The sequence below is a fragment of the Corylus avellana genome, chromosome ca3 (genome assembly GCF_901000735.1).
Source record: "Corylus avellana chromosome ca3, CavTom2PMs-1.0".
Lineage (NCBI taxonomy): Eukaryota > Viridiplantae > Streptophyta > Magnoliopsida > Fagales > Betulaceae > Corylus > Corylus avellana.
This window is the reverse complement of record NC_081543.1, coordinates 24,680,502-24,706,005: the sequence shown is the minus strand read 5'-3', so window position 1 is coordinate 24,706,005 and position 25,504 is coordinate 24,680,502. Positions and strand designations below refer to the sequence as shown.

The 25,504-nt window shown below is 37.1% G+C and overlaps 2 protein-coding genes and 1 pseudogene across 2 annotated transcripts; all 3 read right to left on the bottom strand.

Annotated features, from left to right (window-relative positions):
• Positions 1-2,880: 2,880 nt before the first annotated feature.
• LOC132176148 (cation/H(+) antiporter 18-like) lies at positions 2,881-7,605 on the bottom strand. Its single transcript, XM_059588277.1, has 5 exons — positions 7,485-7,605; positions 7,279-7,383; positions 5,858-6,051; positions 4,324-5,325; positions 2,881-4,243 (listed from the first exon to the last, which is right to left on the bottom strand). Exons 3-5 carry the CDS (start codon positions 6,044-6,046, stop codon positions 3,035-3,037), a joined length of 2,400 nt encoding a protein of 799 aa, XP_059444260.1. The 5' UTR covers positions 6,047-6,051; positions 7,279-7,383; positions 7,485-7,605; the 3' UTR covers positions 2,881-3,034.
• Positions 7,606-8,818: 1,213 nt separating this feature from the next.
• On the bottom strand, positions 8,819-14,674 carry LOC132175232 (cation/H(+) antiporter 18-like). The gene is made up of 4 exons (XM_059587101.1): positions 14,536-14,674; positions 12,385-12,602; positions 10,531-11,532; positions 8,819-10,207 (listed from the first exon to the last, which is right to left on the bottom strand). Exons 2-4 carry the CDS (start codon positions 12,586-12,588, stop codon positions 8,963-8,965), a joined length of 2,451 nt encoding a protein of 816 aa, XP_059443084.1. The 5' UTR covers positions 12,589-12,602; positions 14,536-14,674; the 3' UTR covers positions 8,819-8,962.
• Positions 14,675-18,379: 3,705 nt separating this feature from the next.
• On the bottom strand, positions 18,380-22,505 carry LOC132174309 (protein NLP2-like; annotated as a pseudogene).
• Positions 22,506-25,504: the final 2,999 nt, after the last annotated feature.

The following is a 25,504-nucleotide window of genomic DNA, read 5'->3' as shown; positions in this document are numbered from 1 at the left end:
TCTTTGGATAGACCAAGGAGACCACACGAAGATATCAAGAAGAGTTAAAACTGTGTTTGGCATTGTGATTTTGAAGATAAAAAATGCGATTTTAAACCAAATCGGATCGTTTGGAATTGGGTTTCACGATTTGAAACTATATAAAATTTGTATTTTCAAATCGCAGGCAATATATATATATATATATTTTTTTTTAACAAACAATTTTAAAGGCCAAACTGCAATTTTTTACAAACTCTTATAAGAGAATGACTCATGTTACGTTTGTGTGATGATGTCTTACTTCAATCAGAGTATGCTATTAGTTATATAAGGAAGTTGGGTTACAAGCGGTTATTAGCAATATCTACATCCGTATAATGTAGTTTTTTTTTTTTTTTTTGAAACATATCATACTCATTCATTGATAAAAGTTGCGAGCCTAAAGCTCTTACAAATAGAGCAAAAAGTTCTGAAGTAAATCATAGCCGAAGTTAAAGATATAGTCATCAACAACAGACCAAATCAACCAAAACACAATATCCGCTAACCTATGACTAAATATCAGATTTAAAACTCAGATCTGCATCAAACAAACACCATCTAATGCATAGGTAGCGCTTATTCCTCGGCCTTGAGAGCAAAACCCCCAAGCCGATACTCATCCTCCTCGACTCGAAAGCCAGGATAAAGTTCACATTCACAACCTAAGGGTTTGGACCAGTAATAACAGGCAACAACCGGGCGCAACAAAGCAGGAGGAGAGAGCCTTATTACAAGCATAAATAAAACCATACAGGGAAATAAAGGGAACAATAAAACTAATGCAGGAAAAGAAATTACAGCAAAGAAAATCAAATACAGGAGAACTCAAAGGAAATACAAAACAGAAAAACAACAATATAGGGAAATAAACGCGAAAAACACTCAAAGCAGGTCACGGCAGCCAGAGGAGGCCGATCGCGAGCTGGCTGGAAACCACCGTGGAAGGTGACACAAAAAGCTTGGAGCGGGAGGGGCGCGTGAAAAGATCCGACAACGAGCGGTGAGCAGCGAAGCAGGCGCAGAGGAGATCGGCGGCACACACAAACAAGCAGGGAGGAGGAGAGTTTGAGTGAAAACCCCCAAAAGTAGTACCCACCGAGAGAGAACACAAGCACAACAGAACAGAAAACACCAAAGACAGAAACAAGCCTAAAACAAAAACCGGAAAGCAAAGAAGGGAGGAAGGATGCAGGCAACGGGCATCCCTCCTCCCCTGAGGTGGCGGCGCTCTGGAGGGGGGCTTAGGGTTTCTCTCAGGTATAATGTAATTATCAGTTTTAGGTATCTGTATCATGTAATTACTATCCACATTTGCGTGCAGTGATTGTGGTTATTAAATGCGGCTATTATCCATTATTAATAAGCGTTTTGGACCTTGAAGTTGTAATTCCTCCTACTTCTAGTAAATACAAAAAATGCATTATCTATAGTTAACAACTGTTATTCATATTACAATTGCTAATCACTTTGCCATAAATTTTAAATCCCAAAAAAATAAAAAAAGGAGGAGGAGGACCGAAATTCAAAACATATAATAAACATGAATTATGTCTCAATGTAACACATTCATAAGTGATGGCAACAAATCTACGGCACACTATGAATCCAAATCAGTAATCTTACACATACAAATCATGAATCAATTAAATGTAAAATGTAGTGACAATTGAATTGTAAGTAAAATATGACAAAATAATAACATTCATTGCTAACGAACTTCTAAGCAAAAGAAAGAGATTTTTCAGTCCTTGAATTTGAAGCTTATATATATATTTATATAAAGAGTATGTGGATGTGTAACAGTGTTGTACTTCTAACACACTGTAATGGACTGAAATGGATGGAAAAGGAACAAGATGAATGATGAATTGATGAAAATGGAAATTGTTTATAGAAAACTAAGCATTTCGAGATGCTTATACCTCCAAAGTTCACAATGAACATTCTACAAATTTGAAAAGGCTTCCTTCTAAGTTCAACCTTTTATACTTACATTTCTTGCCCAACTACTTAACAGCTTTCCTAACAGAATTGCTAACCACACTCGGTTACAACTGTTTATTACAAGCAAGCAAAACGTAGCTTAATTGACTACTTCCTGCTGTAACCATTCCTTTGCCACGTGGTTTTCTCAAACAGTTGCTACGTGTCACTAATCTAATATACCTATTACAGGATCCGATTATTAACCACATCACTACATTTGCATACTCTAAAACCGTTATTCACATCCGCATATGCGGATTGTAGTATTTGCTAACCGCATCCGCATATGCGGATAACACATACGGGCGGTTATTATTCACCCGCATTTTCACCCCTATGAAGAGCTGCTAATTAATAAATTAAATAAACAACTGTGATGTCAAGTAATACAAATAGATGCAACTTTATCGCTTGGACTTGAAACGTTTGAGTGAACCACCATTGTAGGAAACTGATTTGCTGAAGTGTGTAAATCCTTTCGAGATTCTTGTGCTCTGACTACGCTTACCTGCATTTTTAGAAGACACTTTTTCAACTCGCACATTTTAAATAGCTATTTTTAAATTGAACTTTTTAAAGTCCCACTAACTAACTGTGTATTTTGTAAAGCTTATCAATTGTACAGAGTCATACCCTTGTAAACACTTGATGTATAAATTCAACAGAGCCTCACATGATTCCGTAGATTCGTTGAGGCATTTCATCATACAGTTTGTGTGCGTTTCTTTCCTTCTGTTTGTTTAAAATTTTAGAACCTCCTCAGGAAAAGATAGGTAGTTCAGCACTAAGTACTCATTTCAGTTATCCCAAGTGTTTAGAGCAAAATCTATAACATATGCTATTTTGAACAGAATAATCAAAAAGGACAAGAAAATAAAATTGATACATGAATTTATTTATTCTTTACTCTTCTTCAATAGAACGTATGAGATTTTCAACAAATGACCAATGAATTATCTAAAACACGAGTATCATAACCTAAGAAGAGAACATAATCTGACAGCATTCAATTACATTCTACACCTCAATTAACTTGGTCCTGAGCCCTTAAAGGTGATTCCGGCCCCATCCATTGGACCAAATTTGGAGATACCCTACTATTATATTGTTGGACAACCAAAACTGATGCTGTTGTTGAGAACTCAGGTGATGTCAACAAACTTCCTACAGGCCCCAGTTCTGGGCATTCGCTCCTCCTGCTTAAACCTAAGGCTACTGCACCTTCAGGCATTCGACCCACCAAAAACAGATTGCAGTGGTTTACCTCACGGAGCACAGCAATTGTATCTGCAGCATTTCTGACTACCCTCTCCTCATATAGGGAGTTATCCTTGACCATGTTCTGCTTGAATGAAGTGAGGAATTCCTCATCTGCTGACCCTCTGGTGCGAGAACTCTCATCCATATTTACTCTGACAATCTCCCCCAGGCTTTCAGGTTCCAATATGAAATGAATAAGCATTAGTCTTATACCAGGGTGCTCCGCCACGCGAGCCCCATAAGCAAGGGCTTCACGGTCATCACAGCCTCCAAAGAAGAGGACCGTAATGAAATAAGAAACATTACTTGCCGCTACATGTGTGGTTCCACCAAGCCCACGATCTACTAAAATTCCTACTGAACATTGTGCATGCTCAAGAACCTTACGATTAACCGTGCGGAAATCATTTCGCGTCGTTTCTAGAGAACCATCAACCCTGTGGTGCTTATGGTATGGAACAATTATGATTGCAGCTCTCTTCGTCTCAGCAGTGGAACATATGTCCTCATGCATGCCAGAAATTGATGAGATTGCTCTCATTGGCCGGATAGACACACGACTCAGTTGCCTGTAAGCTTCAAACCCCACAACAAAATGGTCAGAATCTGATCGCTGGCCCTTATTCCAGAAGGGCAACCCATTTTTTCTTGCCTTGTGTACCATTAATATAGCTGAGGACCTCTCAGAGAGCTCCATGAGGTGCATTGCATACACACAAAGTCCTTCATGCTTCTCAGACCCCCTTGAGGCCTCAAGGAGGTTAACCATAGATGGAATGTTTCTTGCACTGTGGTAACAGGCCAAAATCCTAAGTTGGGTATTTGGATTTTTCCTTTCAATTGTTCTATTCTTGTAATCATCTATTCTTACCCTTTTTGATGGCCCATACACGGCAAGGACAAGAGGGGTAGTGATGAAGGTGGTAAACAGAGCCATTAGAACCATTATGGCAAAAGTCTGGTCATTCAATACCTGCAAATGGAAACAGCAAAACATTATTATCTAATAAAGTTTTTAATCCTCATCATTTACAGAAATGATACTTGCATTACCTTTCTATCTTTACCTATATTGAGAACAATGAGTTCAACCAATCCTTTGCTGTTCATTAGGAAACCCAGTGCAAAAGCCTCACGGAGAGGCACTTTGCAAAGAAGGGACACCACAAGAGTGCCAAATATCTTCCCAAAGCAAGCAGTAAATATAACTAAAGCTAGAAGACCCCATGATTGGAGCCCCTGAATTGTGGCTATATCAGTCTTCAATCCACTTGAAACAAAGTACAATGGCAGGAAGAGACCAGATACAAGATCCTCTACTTTTTCCACAAGAGCGCCTGCAAATGACCCATCCTTTGGAACAAGAACTCCAATCACAAAAGCACCAAACATGGCATGAATTCCAATAGCATCAGTAACAAGTCCAGCAGCCAGAACAGCAGCTAATGTAGCACAAATGTATATCTCGTCTACCGGCTCACCTTCATGGCACCTCTGGGCCATCCATTTGAAGATTGGAGGGAAAACAAGAATAGCGATAACAACAAAACCACAGCCACATAAGAAGACCCAAATTGGGACAAGGGGAGATTTGTCAGAGCCAGAGAGGGAAATGGCAAGAGCAAGAAGAATCCAGGCAACCACATCGTTCACTGCCGCAGCTGACATAGCAATTCTACCAACATCAGTGGTCAAAAGTTTCAGCTCAGCCAGAATACGAGCTAAGACAGGGAAGGCCGTTATGGAGAGGGCCACGCCCATGAAGATAAGAAATGAAGTTGCATTTACACCTTTAGATATTGTTTCTCGGAGGACAACTGAGGAACCAATTCCTAGTGCAAAAGGAAGGGTGATTCCTGCAATAGCAATGCCGAGTGCTTTACTTCCGGTCCGACGAAGAGATTTAGGATCTAACTCTAGTCCTGCCAGAAATAAGAAGAATAGCAGACCAAGGTTTGCTAGAGTGTCTAACACGGTTAGACTATTGGGCGGGAATACAGTGTGCATGTATCTTTTGTTTCGTCCCAGTGCTGATGGCCCAAGTAATATTCCTCCCTGCCAAATAGCGACATTAGTGTAAAATCACCTGTGTTTAAAAAAGTAAGCAATGGTATCTATTTCGGTTTGGATGAGTAATCTTAAAGGTGAAAAATGTCATTTTGGTGAAACCACAGAGTAGGTCTCATGGCTCAACAAACAATTATAACCCAAGTAAAAACCTGTGATTCTCTTTCTTCTTTTTTTCTCTCTCTCATATGTTTTTTCAAAAGCAACCACCATGCCATTTTGTGGCAGCCAAATTATAGTGTAAAAACTCCAAGTTTTACACCAGGAAAAAAAAAAAGAAAAAAGAAATAAACTTTTAAACCTAAATGTTTTTTAAGATTTTTTTCTTTGTTTCTTGTACCTCAGATGTTACAACAAAAGGGAAACAAAAGATGTAAGAGTGCAGAACCCAAGCAGTGATCTTTAGTTTTCTTCTTGGTGGAAAAAGTGAAAGTTTATGCATAATAATATATCATATTAGGCAACATAAACTGAAACTTGATTATATTTATGCAACTATAGAAAGAAGAAATGAACTTACAAAAATCTCTGCAATAACACGTGGCTGCCTTAACGGCTTCAGGAGGAATGCAAGACCCCTTGTAACTACAAGTACCAAGCATATCTGCACTATGGCAAGAGGCAGCGCAAAATGAAGAGGATCATCTCCCTGAAATATTCCATTTGATGTAGCTTTCATTGGAGCTGGACAGGCATCTGTGGAAACCATTTCGCCTAAACAAAATCCCAAAAAACAAAAGTTAGCAAATTTCACTTCAGAACCTGCAAAGAGAGATATCTTTACATAAGCTACGACTAGAGTTTGACCAATGAGCTTTTTAGATCAAATGATACTTCCTCACTTTTTAGCAAGGTGAAGGGTGAGGTAGTGGGTTCAAGTCCCACCGGGTGCTTCCCATAAAAAATAAATAAATAAATAAAGGACTAGGGTTGCATGGACTCATTGTTTACCACCAAAGCAAACTCATTGACATACTCTAGATCATCCCAAACAACTCTTTCCTACAGATCTCTCTCTCACACGTACACACACAAATACATACACACGTATAATGGAAACCCACCTATCATCTAATGATGACTTCTAATGACTCTGCTTAAAAGATATTTAAATTTTCTAAATGTTATGTCTTTATTCTACGCACTAAAATTAAAAAAAATACTTATGTAAGTAGTTAATGTGGACTCAGTTCATGCACCAACGTTCAGAGAACTCACCTCCCAGCAAATTTCCACTTCAGGAGCTGGACAACAAGCAAAAGCATACCAACCAACCCCATAAATAATGAAATTACAACCTCAACTCTGGCCTGCTTTAGACCTACTTGGCTTAGATTAAATACACTTTTCTCTTCCATGTTAAGTCATTAGTACAGTATAGCTAAAGCCTTCTGGAGGATTCCAATAAAGATCCTGACTTCAAACAAACTCAAATTCCACAACTTTTAACCTCAACAAAAAAAATAAAATAAAAGAAATCAAAAACCAGGAAAACAACTCCAACAATTTACAGATTCCATATGGCCTTATTGGCAAAACTGACCCACATAAACTAGTGCTCCACTAATTCATTCCGGAGGAAAACAGGAAAACAAGTCCAATAATTTACAGATTCCATACGGCTCTTATTAACAAAAGTGACCCACTTCAATTAGTGCTCCACTAATTCATTATCAAATGTCTGAAGGCCATAATTCATGCTAGATTTTCATTTAGCAATGGTCAACCCTGATCCTTGTCCAAGTTGACAATCCTAACTACCAAAGAAACAAAACCTGTCTCTGTAGATTTCTTTTCCAGATTCTATGATCCTGTAATAAATTCAGTCCAACAACCGACACAAACAACAACATTCTCCACAAATCTACAAGCAGAGGAATCAGAACCCAAATCCACAAAACAGATAACCATTTAAAAAAGATACGATGCAGCGATCGTTACCTGGTTATGGCTGCAAATCCGGTGACAGAATGGATCCGAACCGACCGTCGGTTAACCGGACCAGAGCTTCTTGAAGAGCCCAAGTGCTTATGCGAGCTTTGAAGTCTGAAAGTCCAAATCAGAGAACATATTTGAATAATCCAAGTGTGCTTTGAAATCTGAAAGTCAACGAACTGAGATTTCAGGCTTTGGTTATGGTGACTTACGACTGAGCACGTCATCCCTGAAAATCGGAAGCCGCGAAAACAGTCGCATGAGTCCCTTTTTTACACTACTCGTCTAACTCCACATGTAGTTGGAGTTAGGATCTGTTTGGTAGATTTATTTTTTTGTTTAGAAAATTATTTTGATGTGACATAAAAAGTGTTAATCGTTTTTTTGGAAGTATAAAAAAAACAAAAGTGCTATATTTGGATGGCTACCATCCATTTGATTTTGATTGGGGTCCTTCCTGAACAATGAATGCACTAAAAAGTAATTGGAGAATCTGTGGAAGAGATATGGGTCCTCCAAGGCCCCTACTTTGGTAATCCATCAATTGTCACATGCCAAGCACTCATAGCAGTTGACAAGCTAATCGTCCAAGGGGGCTATTGGAGGATGATATAACCGACCGGACTTTAAGGGCCGGCTATGAAGCTCGCCAACTTTGATGGGTAAGATGAGCTTCTTCCGGATACTCTCCATTTTAAAGAAAATTGAGAAGAGTCAATCTCTTGTTTTATAAGGGTAGAATTGTTCTAAAAAAAAATAAAGTAAAATAACAATTCTACCCTTATGAACATAAATTGAGAGGACCCATTCCCTCATTCGCCCTATGTAAATATATTTCATATTCTTCTCATAATAAATGTATAATTTTGCGGTCTTTTTTTTTTTACTAAGGAAATACACTTAGTTCCCTAAATTATTATCATTTTTACACTTACACCTCCAAACTTTAAAAAGTAACTTTGAGGCCCCCAGATACTATCATTACTTGTCAATTAGACACTTTTGGGTTTTTCTTCCCAAAATACCATTGAAGTTATTAATAAATAAAATTAAAAATATATATATATTTTAAAAAAAAACCATTTGAAAAAAAAAATAATAATAATAATTAAGGGCACATATGAAAAGGGCTAACCTTTTTTGGTGTTTTTAGTTTTCTTTTTAATAATTTTAGATTTTTTCAAATAGTTATTTTTAAAAAAATTTAAGGGTATTTTGGAGAGGAAAATATAAAAGTATTTTATTTTACACACAGTAGTAGTATGTGGGCCCTAGTATCACTTTTAAAGTCTAAAAATATAATTACAAAATATGTGATAGTTGGAAAGTTTATAGGAGTTTTGTAAAGGGAATCCTATCATAAATTTGATTGAGAATACAAAATGGAATTAATATGCTTGCAAAGAGAGGAGAATTCTTGAATTAGCCATTTATTTGTCAATATGTTTGGAACATCCTGAGGAAAACGACTTGTTAAAGGCCAAAAGACCAAAGACAGTAAATGAGATATCTAGGAGACTTGCAGAAGTATAACCTCTGACAATTTAATGAATGATAACGTTTTGGTCGAAGACAATAATTAATCATCACAGAATTAAGTATGCAAAGAAATCCAAAAAAATTGTAATCTATATATATTTGTTTGCTGTACAGTAGCTATGAAATTCATTATTTGGCCAAAAAAAGCCAATCACTTGGATTCTAAATCTTCCTCAGGAGGCTGCAGCACCACAGAGACATCCTCAGGCAACACTCTCCTTGAAGAAAATGGAGTAAAATATCTCTGGCTATGATATTGCTGCACCACCAGGACTGATGCTGGAGTTGAGAAGTCCGGGGAAGTCAACAAGCTGCCTATTGGTCCAAGCTCTGAGCAGTCAGTCTTAACATTCAAAGATGCAGCCACTTGACCCTCAGGCACCCGACCAACCAAAAGGAGATTGCATCGACCAACCTCCCTCACCACATCAATAGTTTCTGCAGGATTTCTCACAAACCTCACTTCAAATTTGATTGAGCTGTCATTCAAAGTCTTCTGCTTGAAATCAGCAAGAAAGATTTCATCTTTGGTTGCTGCTGAAGTGTTGGAGCCATCACCATCACCAACATCAACTTCAACAATTTCCCCTACAATCTCAGGGCTTGCTAGGAAGTGAATGACTGTCAAACTATTACCAGGATGCTCCGCCATCCGAGCCGCATAAGCAACAGCTTCACGATCATCGCAGCCGCCAAAGAAAAGGGCAGTTAAGTTTAGGGAAACATTGCTTGCAGCAACCTGTGTGCTTCCACCAAGTCCACGGTCGACAAGGATCCCCACAGAGCATGGCGCATGCTCAAGAACCTTCCTGTTGACCCAACGGAACTCAGTTCGAGCCGTCTCGAGTGCTCCATCGAACCTCTGGTGCTTGTGGAATGGGAGAATTATGATTTCTGCTCCTTTCCTCTCAGCACTCGTGCATATGTCCTCATATATATTTGTCAATGAAGATATTGCTGTCATTGGGCGAATCGACACTCGGCTGAGCCGCTGGAAGGCCTCAAAGGCAACAACAACTTGATTGGAATCTGATTGACGACTCTTATTCCAAAAGGGCAAGCCATTCTTTCTTGCCTTGTGAACCATCAATATTGCAGACGGCCTCTCGGTTAGCTCCATGAGGTGCAATGCATAGACACAGAGTGCTTCCTTCTTCTCTATCCCACGTGAAGCCTCAATGAGATTAATCATGGCGGGTATGTTTCTTGTGCTGTGGAAACAGGTCAAAATCCGGAGTTGTGATTTTGTGTCATTTCTCTCAATTGTTCTGTGCATGTGAGTGGCTTTACTTGTTCTCTTAGCTGGCTTGTAGACTGCCATGACTAGAGGTGTTGTAATGAAGGTTGTGAAGATAGCCATAAGAACCATGATGGCAAATGTTTCATCATTCAATACCTGTAACAAAAATCAGCCTAAATGATTAGGATCATGGCTTACATCAAATCCAGTTACACGTAATAGAGTAATGCAATCTAGTTGACTACTATACGACTGTCATATAATTAGGATGACGTGATAGTGAAAATCAGAGCCTTTGAATCAATGTTAGTTATATAGTAATCTACTGAACAATATTTCTACACAAGCCCTAATCTAAAGGCTAATTTTAACTACTACATTATCGAGTTGTATGTTAGTGGTACAAAAATCTACTAAATAAAATTACTTAATGGCATTGATGTGTTAGGTTATGTTAGGAGGCCAAAAACTGATTTTACCTTTCTGTCTTTGCCAATGTTGAGGACAATGAGTTCCACCAAGCCTTTGGTATTCATTAGGAACCCTAGAGCCAGAGCTTCATGAACAGGTACTCTGCAGAGGAGGGAGACTGCTACAGTACCAAGAATCTTCCCAAAACAGGCAGTGCAAATGACTAATACAAGGAGACCCCATGACTGCGCCCCTTTAATAGTGGCTACATTGGTTTTCAATCCGCTTGAGACAAAGTACAAAGGAAGGAAAAGACCAGTTACAAGATCCTCAACTTTTTCCACAAGAGCACCTGCAAAAGGCCCTTCCTTTGGGATAATTACTCCAACCACAAATGCACCAAAGAGGGCATGAATTCCAATAGAATCAGTCACAAACCCGGCCGCCAAAACCCCGGCTAAAGTAGCACATACATACAACTCTTTTACAGGCTCACCCTCGGGGCAACGCCGCGCCATCCAATTAAAGATAGGGGGGACAAAGACTATGCAGCAGAGAACAAAAGCAGTCCCACTCAAGAACACCCATAACGAAACCAACGGAGAGCGGCCGGTGCCGGAGAGGGAAATGGCAAGAGCAAGCAGAATCCATGCAGCCACATCATTGACTGCTGCAGCAGACATGGCCATTCTGCCAACATCAGTAGTCAGTAGCTTGAGTTCAGCCAAAATACGGGCCAATACAGGAAATGCAGTGATAGAAAGTGCCACCCCCATGAACACAAGAAATGGGGCCCTATCTACTCCTTTGGCAATTGTTCCCCGGAGGACAAATGATGTTCCAATTCCTAATGCAAAGGGAAAGCTAATTCCTGCAATGGCTATGCTTAAAGCCTGCTTTCCTGTCCTGCGGAGGGACTTTGGATCTAACTCTAGGCCTACAAGGAATAAAAAGAAGAGCAGGCCAAGATTGGCTAATGTATCCAACACTGTGAGGCTTCTTGATGGAAAGATTGCATTTAGATAGTTTTTGTTGCGACCTAGCGCTGAAGGGCCAAGTAATATTCCACCCTGCCAAAAAATGCAGACATTTTAGTCAATTATATGTATAGTTTTATTAGACATCTATCGCTGTAATCAAATGCCAACAAGAAACTTTCTTCCATTATGGAACACAATACAAATTTCATTTTTAAACTTCCTTCTAAACGTTGTTAAAGAAGTATTTTTTACCAAACATACCAATTTTTGTCAAACAAAGTTTTTTATGTACTAAAAACACTTTTTAAACTCCTTAACGCAATCTCAAACAAGCCCTCCCTCAACAAGAACAACATCTCAAGTATAGTCCAGTTTGTCACAAATAACAGACACATGAAGATTGGAAGTGCTGGAGACATAACAAGCACCAGAGTTCTGAAAAGTATTAAGATAACTAAATTAAACCCTTAATTTTATCTACATTAACTAGGTATCAAAGTAAACACTATCACTTGTAAATTAAAACTCATATACTACTGCATCTGTTCTTCAAAGTTTACAGTACTCTGCAATACTCTCTCTCTCTCTCAAAATGATGATATTTTAAAGAGTTTCTCTTGAAATCAAATCCAAGAAGACTGATTCTGATACAACATACATCAAAACTTAATAGCTTGAGTTCAGCCAAAGAGCAGAACATTTCCAAAACTTTCGATTAAAGAAAAAGACAATGACAGTATAAAACACTCAATTATAGAGGCAGAACTGATCAAGATGCAAAGGTGGCCGGAAAATCAAAACAACATATATTAAACTTACGGAAAGCGTGCAAGAACTGCTTATAAGTTGATCATGATACGTATCTAAATCCTTATTAATTATTATAAAGAACACAAAAGCAGCACATATATATATAAAGAAACAACAAAGAAAAGAACTTACAATAATCTCAGCAATGACGCGAGGCTGCCTCAATGGCCGCAAAAGAAAAGCAAGAATCCGGGTGAGTGCAAGTACAAGACATATCTGCAAGATGACAAGAGGGAGTGCAAAATCAAGAGGATTATCCCCCTGGAACATCCCATTAGATGTTGCCTTCATGGCTGCTGGACATGGACTAGTTGCAATTGTACCATTGCTAGCCATTTTTTTATTCTTTTCTGCACCAAATTAATCAAACCCAATTCTCAGAACATGAACAAAAATAGTCTCATATATATATATATATATATATATATATGGTCAGTTCTTCAACGCTTTGCACAGAAACATCGAACAAGTCGTATCTGTATTTAAAGAATAAATTGAATCAGAGTTGTATCAGAGTTCAACATCGATCCTATCTGTATTAGGATTGAAGAGTATTGTAATTAATTAAATTACGTGGAAAAAAAAAAAAAAAGGAAAGAAAGAAAGAAATCGTATAGATTAATAACACTTTTCTTCTAGATTCACTAGATGATTAGTGTGCAGAGGTGGTAAGATCAATGTGGCACGTATTTGGGTGTGGCACATGGTTGCGTACGTGACACGTGGCACAGCTTGATTTTTGTTGCCATCTCAATTTTAGGCCGACCAAAAAAGAGAATATATGAAACAATTTCTAATTCTTGGATTGTTTAGGAATCCATGTCCGTCTAAGGATTAATACTCTTTCTTAAATATAGGGAAAAAAAAAAAAAAAAATCCACTCTCTTGGTGATCCTTAAATCAAGGAACACTCTCTTTACTCTATCATTTATTTGAAAGAACATTTAAATGGCTTTCTTTTTTCTCTCTGTTTTTTCTATCTTTTAATTTAAAGAATATTTAAATAGTATAAAGAAAAGATAAGAGAAGTTATTATTATTCATTCAAGAAAACAAAAAGAAGATATCGTAGAAAACAAAAAGTAGTTTGGTAGGTAAATCTAAGGGAAGATATATGGTATCATATCATTTAATAACGTCATTAAATACAACAAAACAAAATTTAAACTATATTTGAAATGGTTTGTCGATCTCCTAGTATATATATCTTGTCAAGTAACCTATCAAAATAAAGGCTCTATTTGTTTTTCTCTTTCTCAAAATGAAAATATTAACAAACAACTCAAACGTAAAACACTTTAAAAAGAAAAACCAAAAACACTATCCGAACACTTCTTCAAATTTAAAAACAGAAAAAGCTTCATAAAATACATTAACAAACATAACCAAAACCTAAGCTTTACAATTAGTGGCCACTTTTATTGACCCAATGACCTCATTTTTCTTGTCTTTCTTAGCAACCAAACAAGATCTCCCAAAGCTATTCGAAACCTATTTTTCTTTTTCTTTCTGAGCCGTGATACAGATTACACGGCGTGCTAAGCACGCCGTGAAGGAAAAGTTTTTTTTTAATATTTTAATAAAAAAAAAAAAAAATTGCATTGGCGTGCTAAGCACGACCCGTGCGATTTTGCTTCACCCTTTCTTTAAGCACAAGAGTCAGACTCTTGACCAAGAAAAAAATTAAATGCTAATATTAAACAGAGAAAACCTAGACTGTCGATGTTGAATAGAAGTGTCACAGCGTGGAAACTACAACCAGCATTAAATTACATTAATGGGGCCATAATTTTCTGCATGGATCGGGGCATTATTGTATTTTCGATACGAAGGGAAAAATCTAATGTCAACAGATCGACAAGGCAACCAATGACTGTGAGGGTACGTGACTCAGAATCACACGTAAGCAAAAGCGGAACCATTGCGGAAATTGCATGGTCCGGGGACGAAAATGCCCTCTACGCCCCATTAAATTTACAAGTAGTACTCCTACCGGAGCTCCGTGATGTCGTCTCTCAATGCAAAAAACGACGTGAAATTTTCAATTTTCCAGACATGCCCAATTGAAAGATACAAGAAAGGATATAAATTATGGTAATCCCACTTCAATTTCATTGGGAAAGAGTAAAAGAAACAAACAGTATACGACCCGTTTGGTTGCCGAGAAACGACGGGAAAAGAACCAAAACTTGGACACATGGAGTACTATATATTGCATTTCCATGTTCCCAGGAGATTTCTCGGCATCCAAACGAGTCCAAGAGAAAAGATAGAGATGTGTCACCTGGATCTTAATTCCTCCGAGAAAACGCCGACGACCAGCCTACTACATTTACTTCGGGACTCCGGTGGAGTAATTTCTTAACAACTCCGAGGACAAATCAGGAAACAAATGGACGTGCTTCGGTGCTTGTGAGTTGAGAGAAAAGCTCTCAAACAAAGACTTATATAATGCAACCAGGTTGAGATACAGAGCACTTCATATATAGCCACGCAATTGCATAAAACTAAGGGGATATTTTGGTAAATATGATAAAACAAATATTTTTTTTTAATATTTAATAATTGTACATTAATAATAGAAGTGATCATCTTTTTTTTTTTTTTTTAACAAATAGAAGTGATCATCTAGTTCTTCTCTTTCTCCGTAACTGACTTCCCTTTGAGCAGCGTGCGAGCCAATTAAAGAGATTGATTTTCCTGTAAATATGTTTAAAAAATGATCCATCGTGTGAAAAGGTGACTTTATAATAAATACCCCGATTATTAAAAAAAAAAAATTATTCTCGTAATATTTGTTTAAGGTGCATGTTGTATGGGAAACTCTTGTGTTGTATTATTATTGGGTAGAGATTTTGTTTTTCGCCCAGTTTCGATGCATGTTTCACTGCGATGCTTTGTTGTTGTGGTTAAGGGAGATTTATTAGTCGCGGTTATGGTTGTTAGATTTTCTAATGATGATATTATCTATGTTGCCGCCAAACGTCTCTCGTCTTCTACTACCATCAATGAAGCTTATTTTGTGCATGCATCTCAAGATTGGAATGTTGTCTTTCGGTGTTCGGAAACATTCTCGACTGTTTTTCTTCTCTTTTTCTTCATTCGAATTAAAAATAGGAAAAGCCCCCTCTTGTAGCCTTCTCATTATTGGCTAAAAGAAAAAAAAAAGGCAGAAGGTCTCACTCGCCTAGGTATATATTGAGGCGGTCGGGTGAACAAGTAAACTTTTTCTACTATTTATTTATGTTTTTAGTTTAGAAAAAAATTTATTAAAATATATTTAATTATTTAATTCATATTCTAATATCTTTTATTTTCCCAACTTTTGACTAATTATTGATGTCTTTGTTCCTTGTATGAATCGACATAGTTTTAAAGAACGACTTTGCTTATGAATTCAAGATCATTTAATATTTTCTTTTACGAGGTTTAATATTTCTATTTACTTCATATATATGCAATATCTGCATTAATTAGATATCCAATTCGTGATATGTTTCAATTAGTTGGATCACTTATATATAAACATAAAATTATATTAATTAATTGGAACATGACATTGACAAGCCAGTCAATTTAAGATAAGTTAGGCTTTAATCTCGATGATGCCGAATTATTTACAATGTTTTGTAAAAGGAATATACTTTTCATTAAAGAAATCATATAATTAACTTAACAAGTAACGTGAAAACTAATCATTCTGCTGACCAATCCCGGAGCGGCTGTACAAAAAAGTGACTAAAAACTCTACGTGGTAAGCAAAATTTACAAATATATAGGTCAATGCACCAAACTACATATAAAATTTCAACAGAAACCGTCATAATATCACGCCAACAATAATAATATTGCGATACATGTCACATATAATAAAAATATATAAAGTAATAATAAAAAACTCAAAAATTCCCTTTGGGTGAAATTGGAGGTGGTTCCACAACCCTAAGTCGGCCATGGGGTGGGCCATAGGGTGTGGCTGGGCCAAACCACCCCAAGGCCAGCCATCCCCTCATCTAATTTGGGCTTAATTATTATTATTAATTTTTTATATATTTATAGTTTATAATTTAATATATTTTTTACTATATGGGACACATGTTACAATATTTTTAGTGTTGATGTGGCACTATGACAGCCTTCATCAAAATTAAAAACAATGTTAAAACTTCATTTAGTAGATTCATTAATTACCAATGATTATTTAGTCAATTTCATCGAATTAGGATCCTATCATGTTCATGAGGGGTATTTTTGTCCCCTCAAAACGTGAAAAAAAAAAAAAAAAAAAAAAAAAAAACAAAAAACAAAGACAAAAATACACTTCAAGTTTAACTAACGGGAGAGAAGTCCCCAAGAAGTAGCTCAATCGGCTAGGACCACACTTAGGCCCCGTTTGGTTCGCGGTTAGACCATTGGATTGGACTAGCTAACACTAGGTATAGCTAGTCCTTTGTTTGGTAACACTCTATTCCTGGGAATGGCTATTCCTGTGAGATTACTAATCCTATATACACGGGGTTAGCTAAGCCACTCAAAAACGAGTGGCTTAGCTAATCCTTTCCTGTGGGATTAAAATTATCGTGTAAATTGCCCACAAAAACCCCACCCTTCTAGCACCCACGTCTCTCAAGGAGACTCTGCAAAACGATCTCCATCTCTCAAAGAGCAACGATCTCTCTTCTCTGCGCAAGCGATCTCTCTCCCCCTCTCTTCTCTTCGATTTCTCTTCTTTGTTTCTTGGTTATTTCATTCTCTCTATTTCTTGGATTTTTTTTTTCTCTGTAACGTTTCTCTATTTTTTTTTTTTCTTTTGATTCTCTGTATCGTTTCTCTTTGATTCTGTTTAGGCTTTTTTTAAAAATAAAAAAAAATTAATTAATTAATTAATTTTTTTTTTTTATCCTGTTTCTCCATCTCTCTTTCTCTATACTTTCTCAGTTTGATTTTTAATTCAGTTATATATATATATATATATAACCTATGTTCAAGCGTACAACCTGTGTTCAAGCGTATATATATATACACACACGCTTGAACACTGGTTATTCATACCTGTTCAAGCGTGTGTATGTATATATATATACCCAAAACGTTTCTGAGTTTTTTTTATTTTTCTTCTGTTTTTTTATTTCTTTTGATTCTCTGTATCGTTTCTCTTTGATTCTGTTTAGGGTTTTTTTTTTTTTATTATTATTCTGTTTCTCCATCTCTCTTTCTCTATACTTTCTCAGTGTATATATATATATATAACTGAATTAAAAATCACACTGATATATATACACACACACTTGAACACAGGTTATTCATACCTGTTCAAGCGTGTATATATATATAAAATTATATATACATGACATAACTAAAAAAAAAAAAATTATAGTAAAATTGTTTATGTTTCAAAAAAAAAAAAAAAAGAATGAAAGTCCTTAATAATATAAATTGTATTTATATTATAAGGGTATTTTAGGAAATAATATCACAATACAATTCCATTCACCAACATATTGCACTGTACCAAACGAAGGAATAGGATTAGGTAGTCTATTCCAGCGTTACAACCAAACAAAGGAATAGGACTAGCTAATCTATTCCCAGTGGTAGCTAATCCCAGTGGTAGCTAATCCTTTTCCAATGGACTAGACAATCCGCGAACCAAACGAGGCCTAATTTTATAGAATTCAGATAGGAAATGAGAGGAGGGCTAGAGAGCCCGAACAACTTGAGGGTTGCAGAATCTACTTGCCCGGAGCACTCGCTCTCTCATATCCTACCTCAAATTTCGGATAAAGAATTTTGCAGATCTTGATTCTTATGTACTTTTCCCCAACAAAACGAATATTCTAATTTAAGAAGATGATTGGTGGGAACCGGGAAGCCCAAGTGGGTAGAGTGTTTCTAATAATCTCATAAAATTCATTTATTGGCCGTAGAATACCAATGGGTCTTCAGAGTTAGATCCAAAGGCTTAAAAAGCTAAACATAGAAGTGGGAAGTGAAAAATAATGTTTGGTAATCATCATCAACAGAGTCTCCAGCTGCTGCTCTAACAACTCAAAGCAGCAGAATCCATGAAATAAAATAACCGCTTATATACTTGATACTTCTGAGCCTAAAAAACATGAAGCTAAAAATTACGACAGCCCACTGCTACCAAAGGGACTCCCAAGATTTGGATTAGAAGAAGCATGCTGAAGGCAGAGCCTGATTGTGTGGCTTTGAGATGCTCTGTATATTTCTATGCACTCTTGAAAGTCAGCATCACATGTCAAAAGAACCCACTCACGATCATCATCCAAATACTAGAGATCAATTCTACTGATATCATCTAGATTGAATCTTCTTCCAATCTCCATCTGTAAATCTCCAAAAGTCCAGTTGGGATGAAAGCTGAACCGGATTTTTTCATCCCCAAAAGTTGCTTTTACTCTGAAAGCACCACCATCTCTTGAATTATGGCTGCTGCTTTCTGGTAAGACAGGTAGAGTGTCAAGGCTGCAGGTAGAGTTGTGGAGAAGAAGGTTGGGTTCCTGTTGATGCTGATGCAAGGCATGTAAGTCTGCTTCACTGCATGCCATCTGCAGAATCCCACCTGGGTTTTCTCTCATTAAAGTATCTGCACTACTCAAAGCATTGATGGTGGTGGTGGTGTGCTGCTGATGATTTGCTGCAGTGGCACAAAAGATGCTGGGGCCAGAAGTCTGGCTGCAGGAAGAAGGTGGGGATTTTGATGGAGTAAATAACCCAGAACTCTCTGGTATAGTGTTTGATTGCTTTGAGTTTTCACTCATTTTCAATGATGAGAAAGAGCTAGTTCCCGGGGAGCTCAATTCAGGGAAGTTTGAATAGAAAGAACCAATTTGAATAGCTCCCTCAGCTCCTTGGACTGAGTCGATTACAAGCTGGAGTTTCCTGAGAGAGTGGCCCACCTTCTTGATCTTTCTAGAAGGCCATCTTGTAATCCCATGTTGCCTGCATATCCTTTTCAGAGTTGTCGGGCACACTGCAAATGAAAGAAGCTGCCATGAGCTTTCTATAGCTTTTATGTGAGCTTACATGCAATGGAAAGGGATACAAGAAGCTTGTATTATCATTTTGTATTGCTCCTAGTTATTCATAGCATCTACAAATTGGGATGCATAGACTTGAAGGAAAGCTCAAATATAATTTCCTATTGATTTCAAAGATACATACTAAGAAATGAGGAAATTAAACTTCATGAGATTATCTTGCTAATCAGGCTTGAGCTTTCTATATATATCTATATAATATATGCAATAATGGGAATGAGGTGCATGTACTTTTTAAAAACATTAATTAGGAGGAATCAATCCAGTTTCAGAAGAATTTTCTCACGCTGCACTATGAAAGGATTCAATCAAACCCCTCAATTAATGCTAAAAAAAGTACTAGTGATTGATTTTAGTCTTAATGGATATATAGTTTCCTACCGCCAATACTTTTAGCAGCATCTTTCAGGCTCCCTGCAAAGTATTGCCGGAGAACTGGCAAGCTGATAGTCTTCTCTGTCTTGGTCCTCCTCTTCTCTCCTGATTTTCTACCGCCCGACGAGCGGCGGCTACCGTATGAATAAGAATCTCCACCACCCTCAACACTACCTTTGGATTCAGAACTTTGCTGAAGTTGCCCAAAATCTGGAAACGCCTGCCCATTTCGTGATCCTCCCTGAGTGTTAATGTTATCCCAATGGGTTGTCACCTCGAATTCTTTGTTTGCTTCTTCTTCTTGATACTCCAAGGAGATTGAGACACCTTTCCCTTTCTGCTGAGCCTCCATCATATGAGCAATCCATGATGACTGATCTTGATCTTTTTGGGGAGAAGATCCTGATTTCTGAGATTCCTCTTTGTTAATTCTCAGATGATCTGAAGGAACTACCACTTCCTTATTAACAGGGTATATGATTTCTTCCTCTTCTTTGTCAATAACAGCATGTAAACTCCTGCAAGCCTGCTGTAATACAATGGACAATGAGTTGAGCATCTGCTTTTGTTCTTCTGTGTCTTGGCAATCCTTTGGCAAGAAAAACTCCAACACAAAATCGGCCGAGCCGGTGTAGATGCTTCGGAGGGGGATTGTGACGGCGGCGCGCAATCCAAACATCCTGGCATGGTGAGAGAGGGGATATTCTGCCTTGCTGAAGGCGGTTATGTCACTTGCAAAGCATGGTTTTGCTGTGGTGAATGCAGTCCCGACGGTGCCTTGGCCGCGAAAAAGGTGGTACTCCGAGCATGCTTCGTGGAAGCCGAAGACGTCTACATCAGCCACAAAGCAAGCAGTGTCCACAGTTGAAACACACTGAGCATAATTCTCATTAGAGTATTGTGGGCAGCTTCCTTTGCCTTGTTGGTAACACGGCGCCCATGTTAGGGCTAAAGGCAATCGGTGTGTCTTGCAAACTGATGCTAAAACCTCTATTATCTCAGCCAGTGCAAAATGGTACAACTCCTCATGAGAAGCCTGATAAAAATAAGCACACATGATATTATGAATGAAATTGATCGTATCATTTCATGGGCATGATTTAAAGTTAACAATGAAATGGAAATAACCCTTCTTCTGGTTAAAGGATATGGTCGTCTTACCTTTACACCGGGAGGGCTGAAGTATTGGGAACTCCTAAGATCAACAGCCTGCAAATTAAAATAAAAAACAATTGTAAGAATAATATAGAATATGAGTTGAAGAAGTGGCCATGTCGTTCACACGTATATAGAATTAACAAATTAGCCATAAGCATCGAAAATTAAGGTTATCTTTTTCATAATTAACAATAAATTCCTGGGAAAAAAGGGAAAGTCAATGCAACATAATTCATTCAACAAAGTAGCCATATATATTCAAAGAGACAAGAAGGGTAGGGCTAATTAACATTTGTTATATATGAAAGAAAGTTTTTTTTTTTTTTTGAAAGATATATGAAAGAAAGTTGAGCAGTGCAAATGGGTGGACAATGGAAGGAGCATAATGTCACAATATTGTCCTACTATCCATTTACTAAACCCTGTAAAGGTGCCTGCAGATTCTCGCACGATGCAGATATTGCATATATATATTTAGATGTTTTTTAAAGTTGTTTTTTTTTTTAACATAATATGTCACAATACATTAATTATGCATTAAGGAACAAGTAAACACAGTTGAAGCTCAGAGCAATCATGGCTTCTAACTGTATCTTTAACTATAATTTTTTTTTCCTTTTAACTCTTCCTCATTAGAAGATTAATCCTCAATACCCAGTTGGCTTAAAATTTTGAATTTCAAAGCTATTAATACTATTTAACAGACTCTCATACGACACGACGGCTTTACCTCGAGGGCTTGGCAGACATGTTCAAGTTCGGGGCGATAGTTGATCTTTTGAGTGGCTGGAACAATCTCAACAACACCCAAGCAAGTTCCAGTGCCACGTTCGAAGACAGGAAGAGCAAGAGAGCCACGAACATCGTTCGGCTGTGAGTAGTTCATACGTGGGTATTCCTCTCTCTTGAAGAAACGAACATCAGGAGGGGTACACTGATCAGGCAACTTCCCCATGAAAACCCGACCCGGTAACCCGCCGGATTCCTCCATGTCCTCCTCCTCCTCCTCCTCAACCGCCAGCTGATAAGCCGCCCGACAAACATTTCGGTAATACGGTTGTTGGTCTTGAGTGGCGGTGAGGAAATATCTGCTGCCTCCTCCTCCTCCTCTTCTCACAGCTGGCACCCATAGCTGAAGAAGCACATTCATGTTCTTCGTACATTCTCTCAAATATCCAACGGCCAGCATTAGCCTCTCTTTGACAGAGGAGCTAGGGCCGGGATTTGCTCTGGGCCCAATCCACCATCTTCTCCCGAGCTCCGTCCCGTCAACTAGAATGCTTTCGGATTGGTCGGGAAAAGAAGTTCCCACCATTGGATCTTCCTGATAGATTTGCTGATGATGATGGACGTTGTTGATGTTGTTGTTGGAATCCAAAGTGGGCAAATAATAGGGTGACGGGTCGTTGACGAGAGCTCGAGTCGTCTCCAACCAGCATCCTTCGAAGAGAAGTTCGTCCATGAAATCCATTTCCATGGCGGCCTCGTGATGATCAGTCGTCGTAGTAGTAGTAGTAGTGCTGAAGTTGCCGTACGTCGTCGTGTTGGGGGGCGTCGTGAAGGCGGCGGCTCCACCGTACTCCATGTTCATCATCAGCTTCCTTTCGATTTCCATACACGTATCCAAATGCCCAATCTGTCCGAGTCCCAGAAACATCGTCAACAAATTTTTTTGTTCTTTTAACTGCAATCACAAGTGCATTTAAGAAAGAAAGAAAGAAAGAAAAAAAAAACTGACATATTTGAAGCTTTTGTTGATTTTCAAATGGGTATATATATATATCAGCTTAATTGGGTTCAAAAATAAAATATAAAAAAAAACCAATTATCCCAAAGCAAAATTGCTAAAATAAAAGTATATATATCTATATATATATACACGTACTACTCATTCTCTGAAACTATATATATGTAAGTAACAGAATGGAGGAGGATGATAATTAAATAAGAGAAAGCAACTCACATTACTTTGTTGAAATTCTTGTAAATCTTATCACTTTGGTGAGCATCTCCACTATATATACCATGTGTGTGTATATATATATATGTGCTTGGTTAAAAAAAGTATTAACAGATGATGAGGAGGAGGAAAGATTCGCTGGGTCGACGAAGAAGAAATATTGAAGGAAATATATGGTGTGGGATGGATGGATGGATGATTCAATTCTACTATTGCCTGAAGCTATGCCGGTGCGTGTCTCAAGAATCTCCAACTATTTAACGTTCCAAAAAACCATTAAAGAAAGGAGAATCTCCTGTTTAGCAGGACCACCCAAAAAACAAATAAAAAAAGCTCATGGTTTACATGCCATCTTCATCGATCATCATCATCATCATCATCGACCCACATACGTATATATATTTGCTGTAAAGTCAACAATTCATCCTCTTTGTCAAACCCCCTCTTGATGATCATTCAGTAATTCCTATTCAAATCGACAGAGACCCGATGGATCGGAGCACAGTATCTTATTACTATGTATATATGACATGTCTGCATGAACATGAATATTGTTGTTGTTCTTCATTTATATAGGATTTGCCTGTTCTCAGCAACATTGGACGCGGCCTGTTGATCTGCTGTGTGCTCGCCACATGTCGCGCCTACCTTGTTTGGTGCGCTTCCAATGCAGGCAATCGGTGAGAAACTGCGTACACGTGCACGTAACAGTGAAAAGGATGAGTCTTTATTTTACCCTTCGATTTTTATCTTCTTTTTTTTCCGAAATGAAGGATTTTGCATTTTTTTATATGCAAGTAGGCGATGGGAAAATGATTCTTGCCTCTGTTATTGGTGGGTCCATTGACTAGAAAGATTCTTACCAATATTTAAAAAAAAAAAAAAAAAAAAAATTGGTTTAATTTTGGGTTGTAATTAAGTCAGGTTAGAATGTTGTTTGGGCCTCATTTTAAATGTGAATTTTCATTGGTTATATTAATTATTACCGTCCATAGATAAACTTGGTTAATGTGTTAGGTTAGGTTATATCGAGCGAGTGCATTTGTCCCGTAATTTTGCAGGCTAAACGTGTATTTCTAACCAATCGATCATATATTGACATCGATTGGTCTAAAACCCAGGGTTATTGAAAGATTTAAGAATTTTTATGTAATTAATATATGTTTAGAGTTTGTTTGTCCCGTAATTTTGCAGGCTAAACATGTATTTTCAAACAAACATAGATATCGATTGGTCTAAAACCCTGTATATTATGTGGGGTTATCAAAATATTTAAGAAGTTTATGTTAGGTTATGGCTCAGACCAAAAAAAGTATTCAATGTTATGACTCCATCAAACAATTATCAAGAAACTAAACTAATGGGGACCCATAATATTAGAGGGATAATATTATTCTGTTGTGTCCCTAATCAAAAAAATCATTTTCATGTCTTAGAATTTTTTTTTTTATTTTTTTTATTTTATTTTTTAATTCTTATTATTATTATTATTATTTTATTGCAGGAGCGTGTTCTAGGCAGGACGGCTCAATGCTTAGGAAATATTGGCTGTCGCTTAGGCCTTGTTATAAATAAAGTTTCTTAAAAAATAATATTAAAAGGCCCTTGAGAGATAAACTTCTTAAAAAAATAACACTAAAAAAAACCCCTAAAAAAATTAAAAATGCATAAAATACATTACTTTTTAATTAATAGTGACATAAGAATAATTAATTTCATTACAAGTAACATAAGGAGAGTAATTATCAGAGTGTGATTAAGTGAAAAATATTGAATTAAATAAATACCAATAGAATATCAAGAGAAGCATTTACAATATTGGTCAATGTATAATTAAGGGAAAATTAAAAATAGGACATTAAATAAAGATTAACAGAGATATCTTTGCAATTTGAAAAGCATCTTTGCTTTCTCTTAAAAAAAGAAAAAATAAAAAAGAAAGTGAGATCAAGAGAAGGTGAAACCATAAAAGATATATGTGCCGTACACAGAGAAGGAATCTCAAAATCTAAAACACTTTCATCATTCTAAAAGTATGTTTTTGGTTTGTCTATAACTATTTTTAATTTTTAATTAATTAATTAATTTTTTTTTCACAACTCTTAGAACATTAGCACCGGCTTATGCATCGATAGATCTTTTATCTAAATTTTAGCTAGAAAATTCACATTTTTTTTTCTAAGAAAAAATACAAAATCAATTTGTATAGTTATATCGATTTGCAATTAGCTCATTGTCATATAAAATGCCATATTAGATCCAATCATATTATGACATGTGTCACCCACAAATAAAAAAATGTAAATACAAACATCAATGTAAAAATTAAGAAAGTAATAAATATTCAGGGTGGTTAAACCATCCCTAATGGCCATGGGGTGGTTCTGCCATGCACCCCCGTTGAGCATATTTGGGATTGTTTCGGCCAACTTTAGAGGAGGAAAAACCCTTGGCACTATTCCCCCTAAAATTTAAAAAATAGCTCTAAATTATATGCTTTATTATGGGTTGAACCCTCCAATTTTTTATTTTTTTTAAACCCATAAAATATTTTTCATTTTTTTTTTATAAGTTTTTCCCCCTCCCCTAATCTAAAATTCTGGTTCCTTCCCTAGCCATCCCATTTAGCCACCCCATGGCTTTAAGAGTGGTTTGGCCACCCCCATTTGGCCAAAAGGTATAATGCCCCGTGAAAA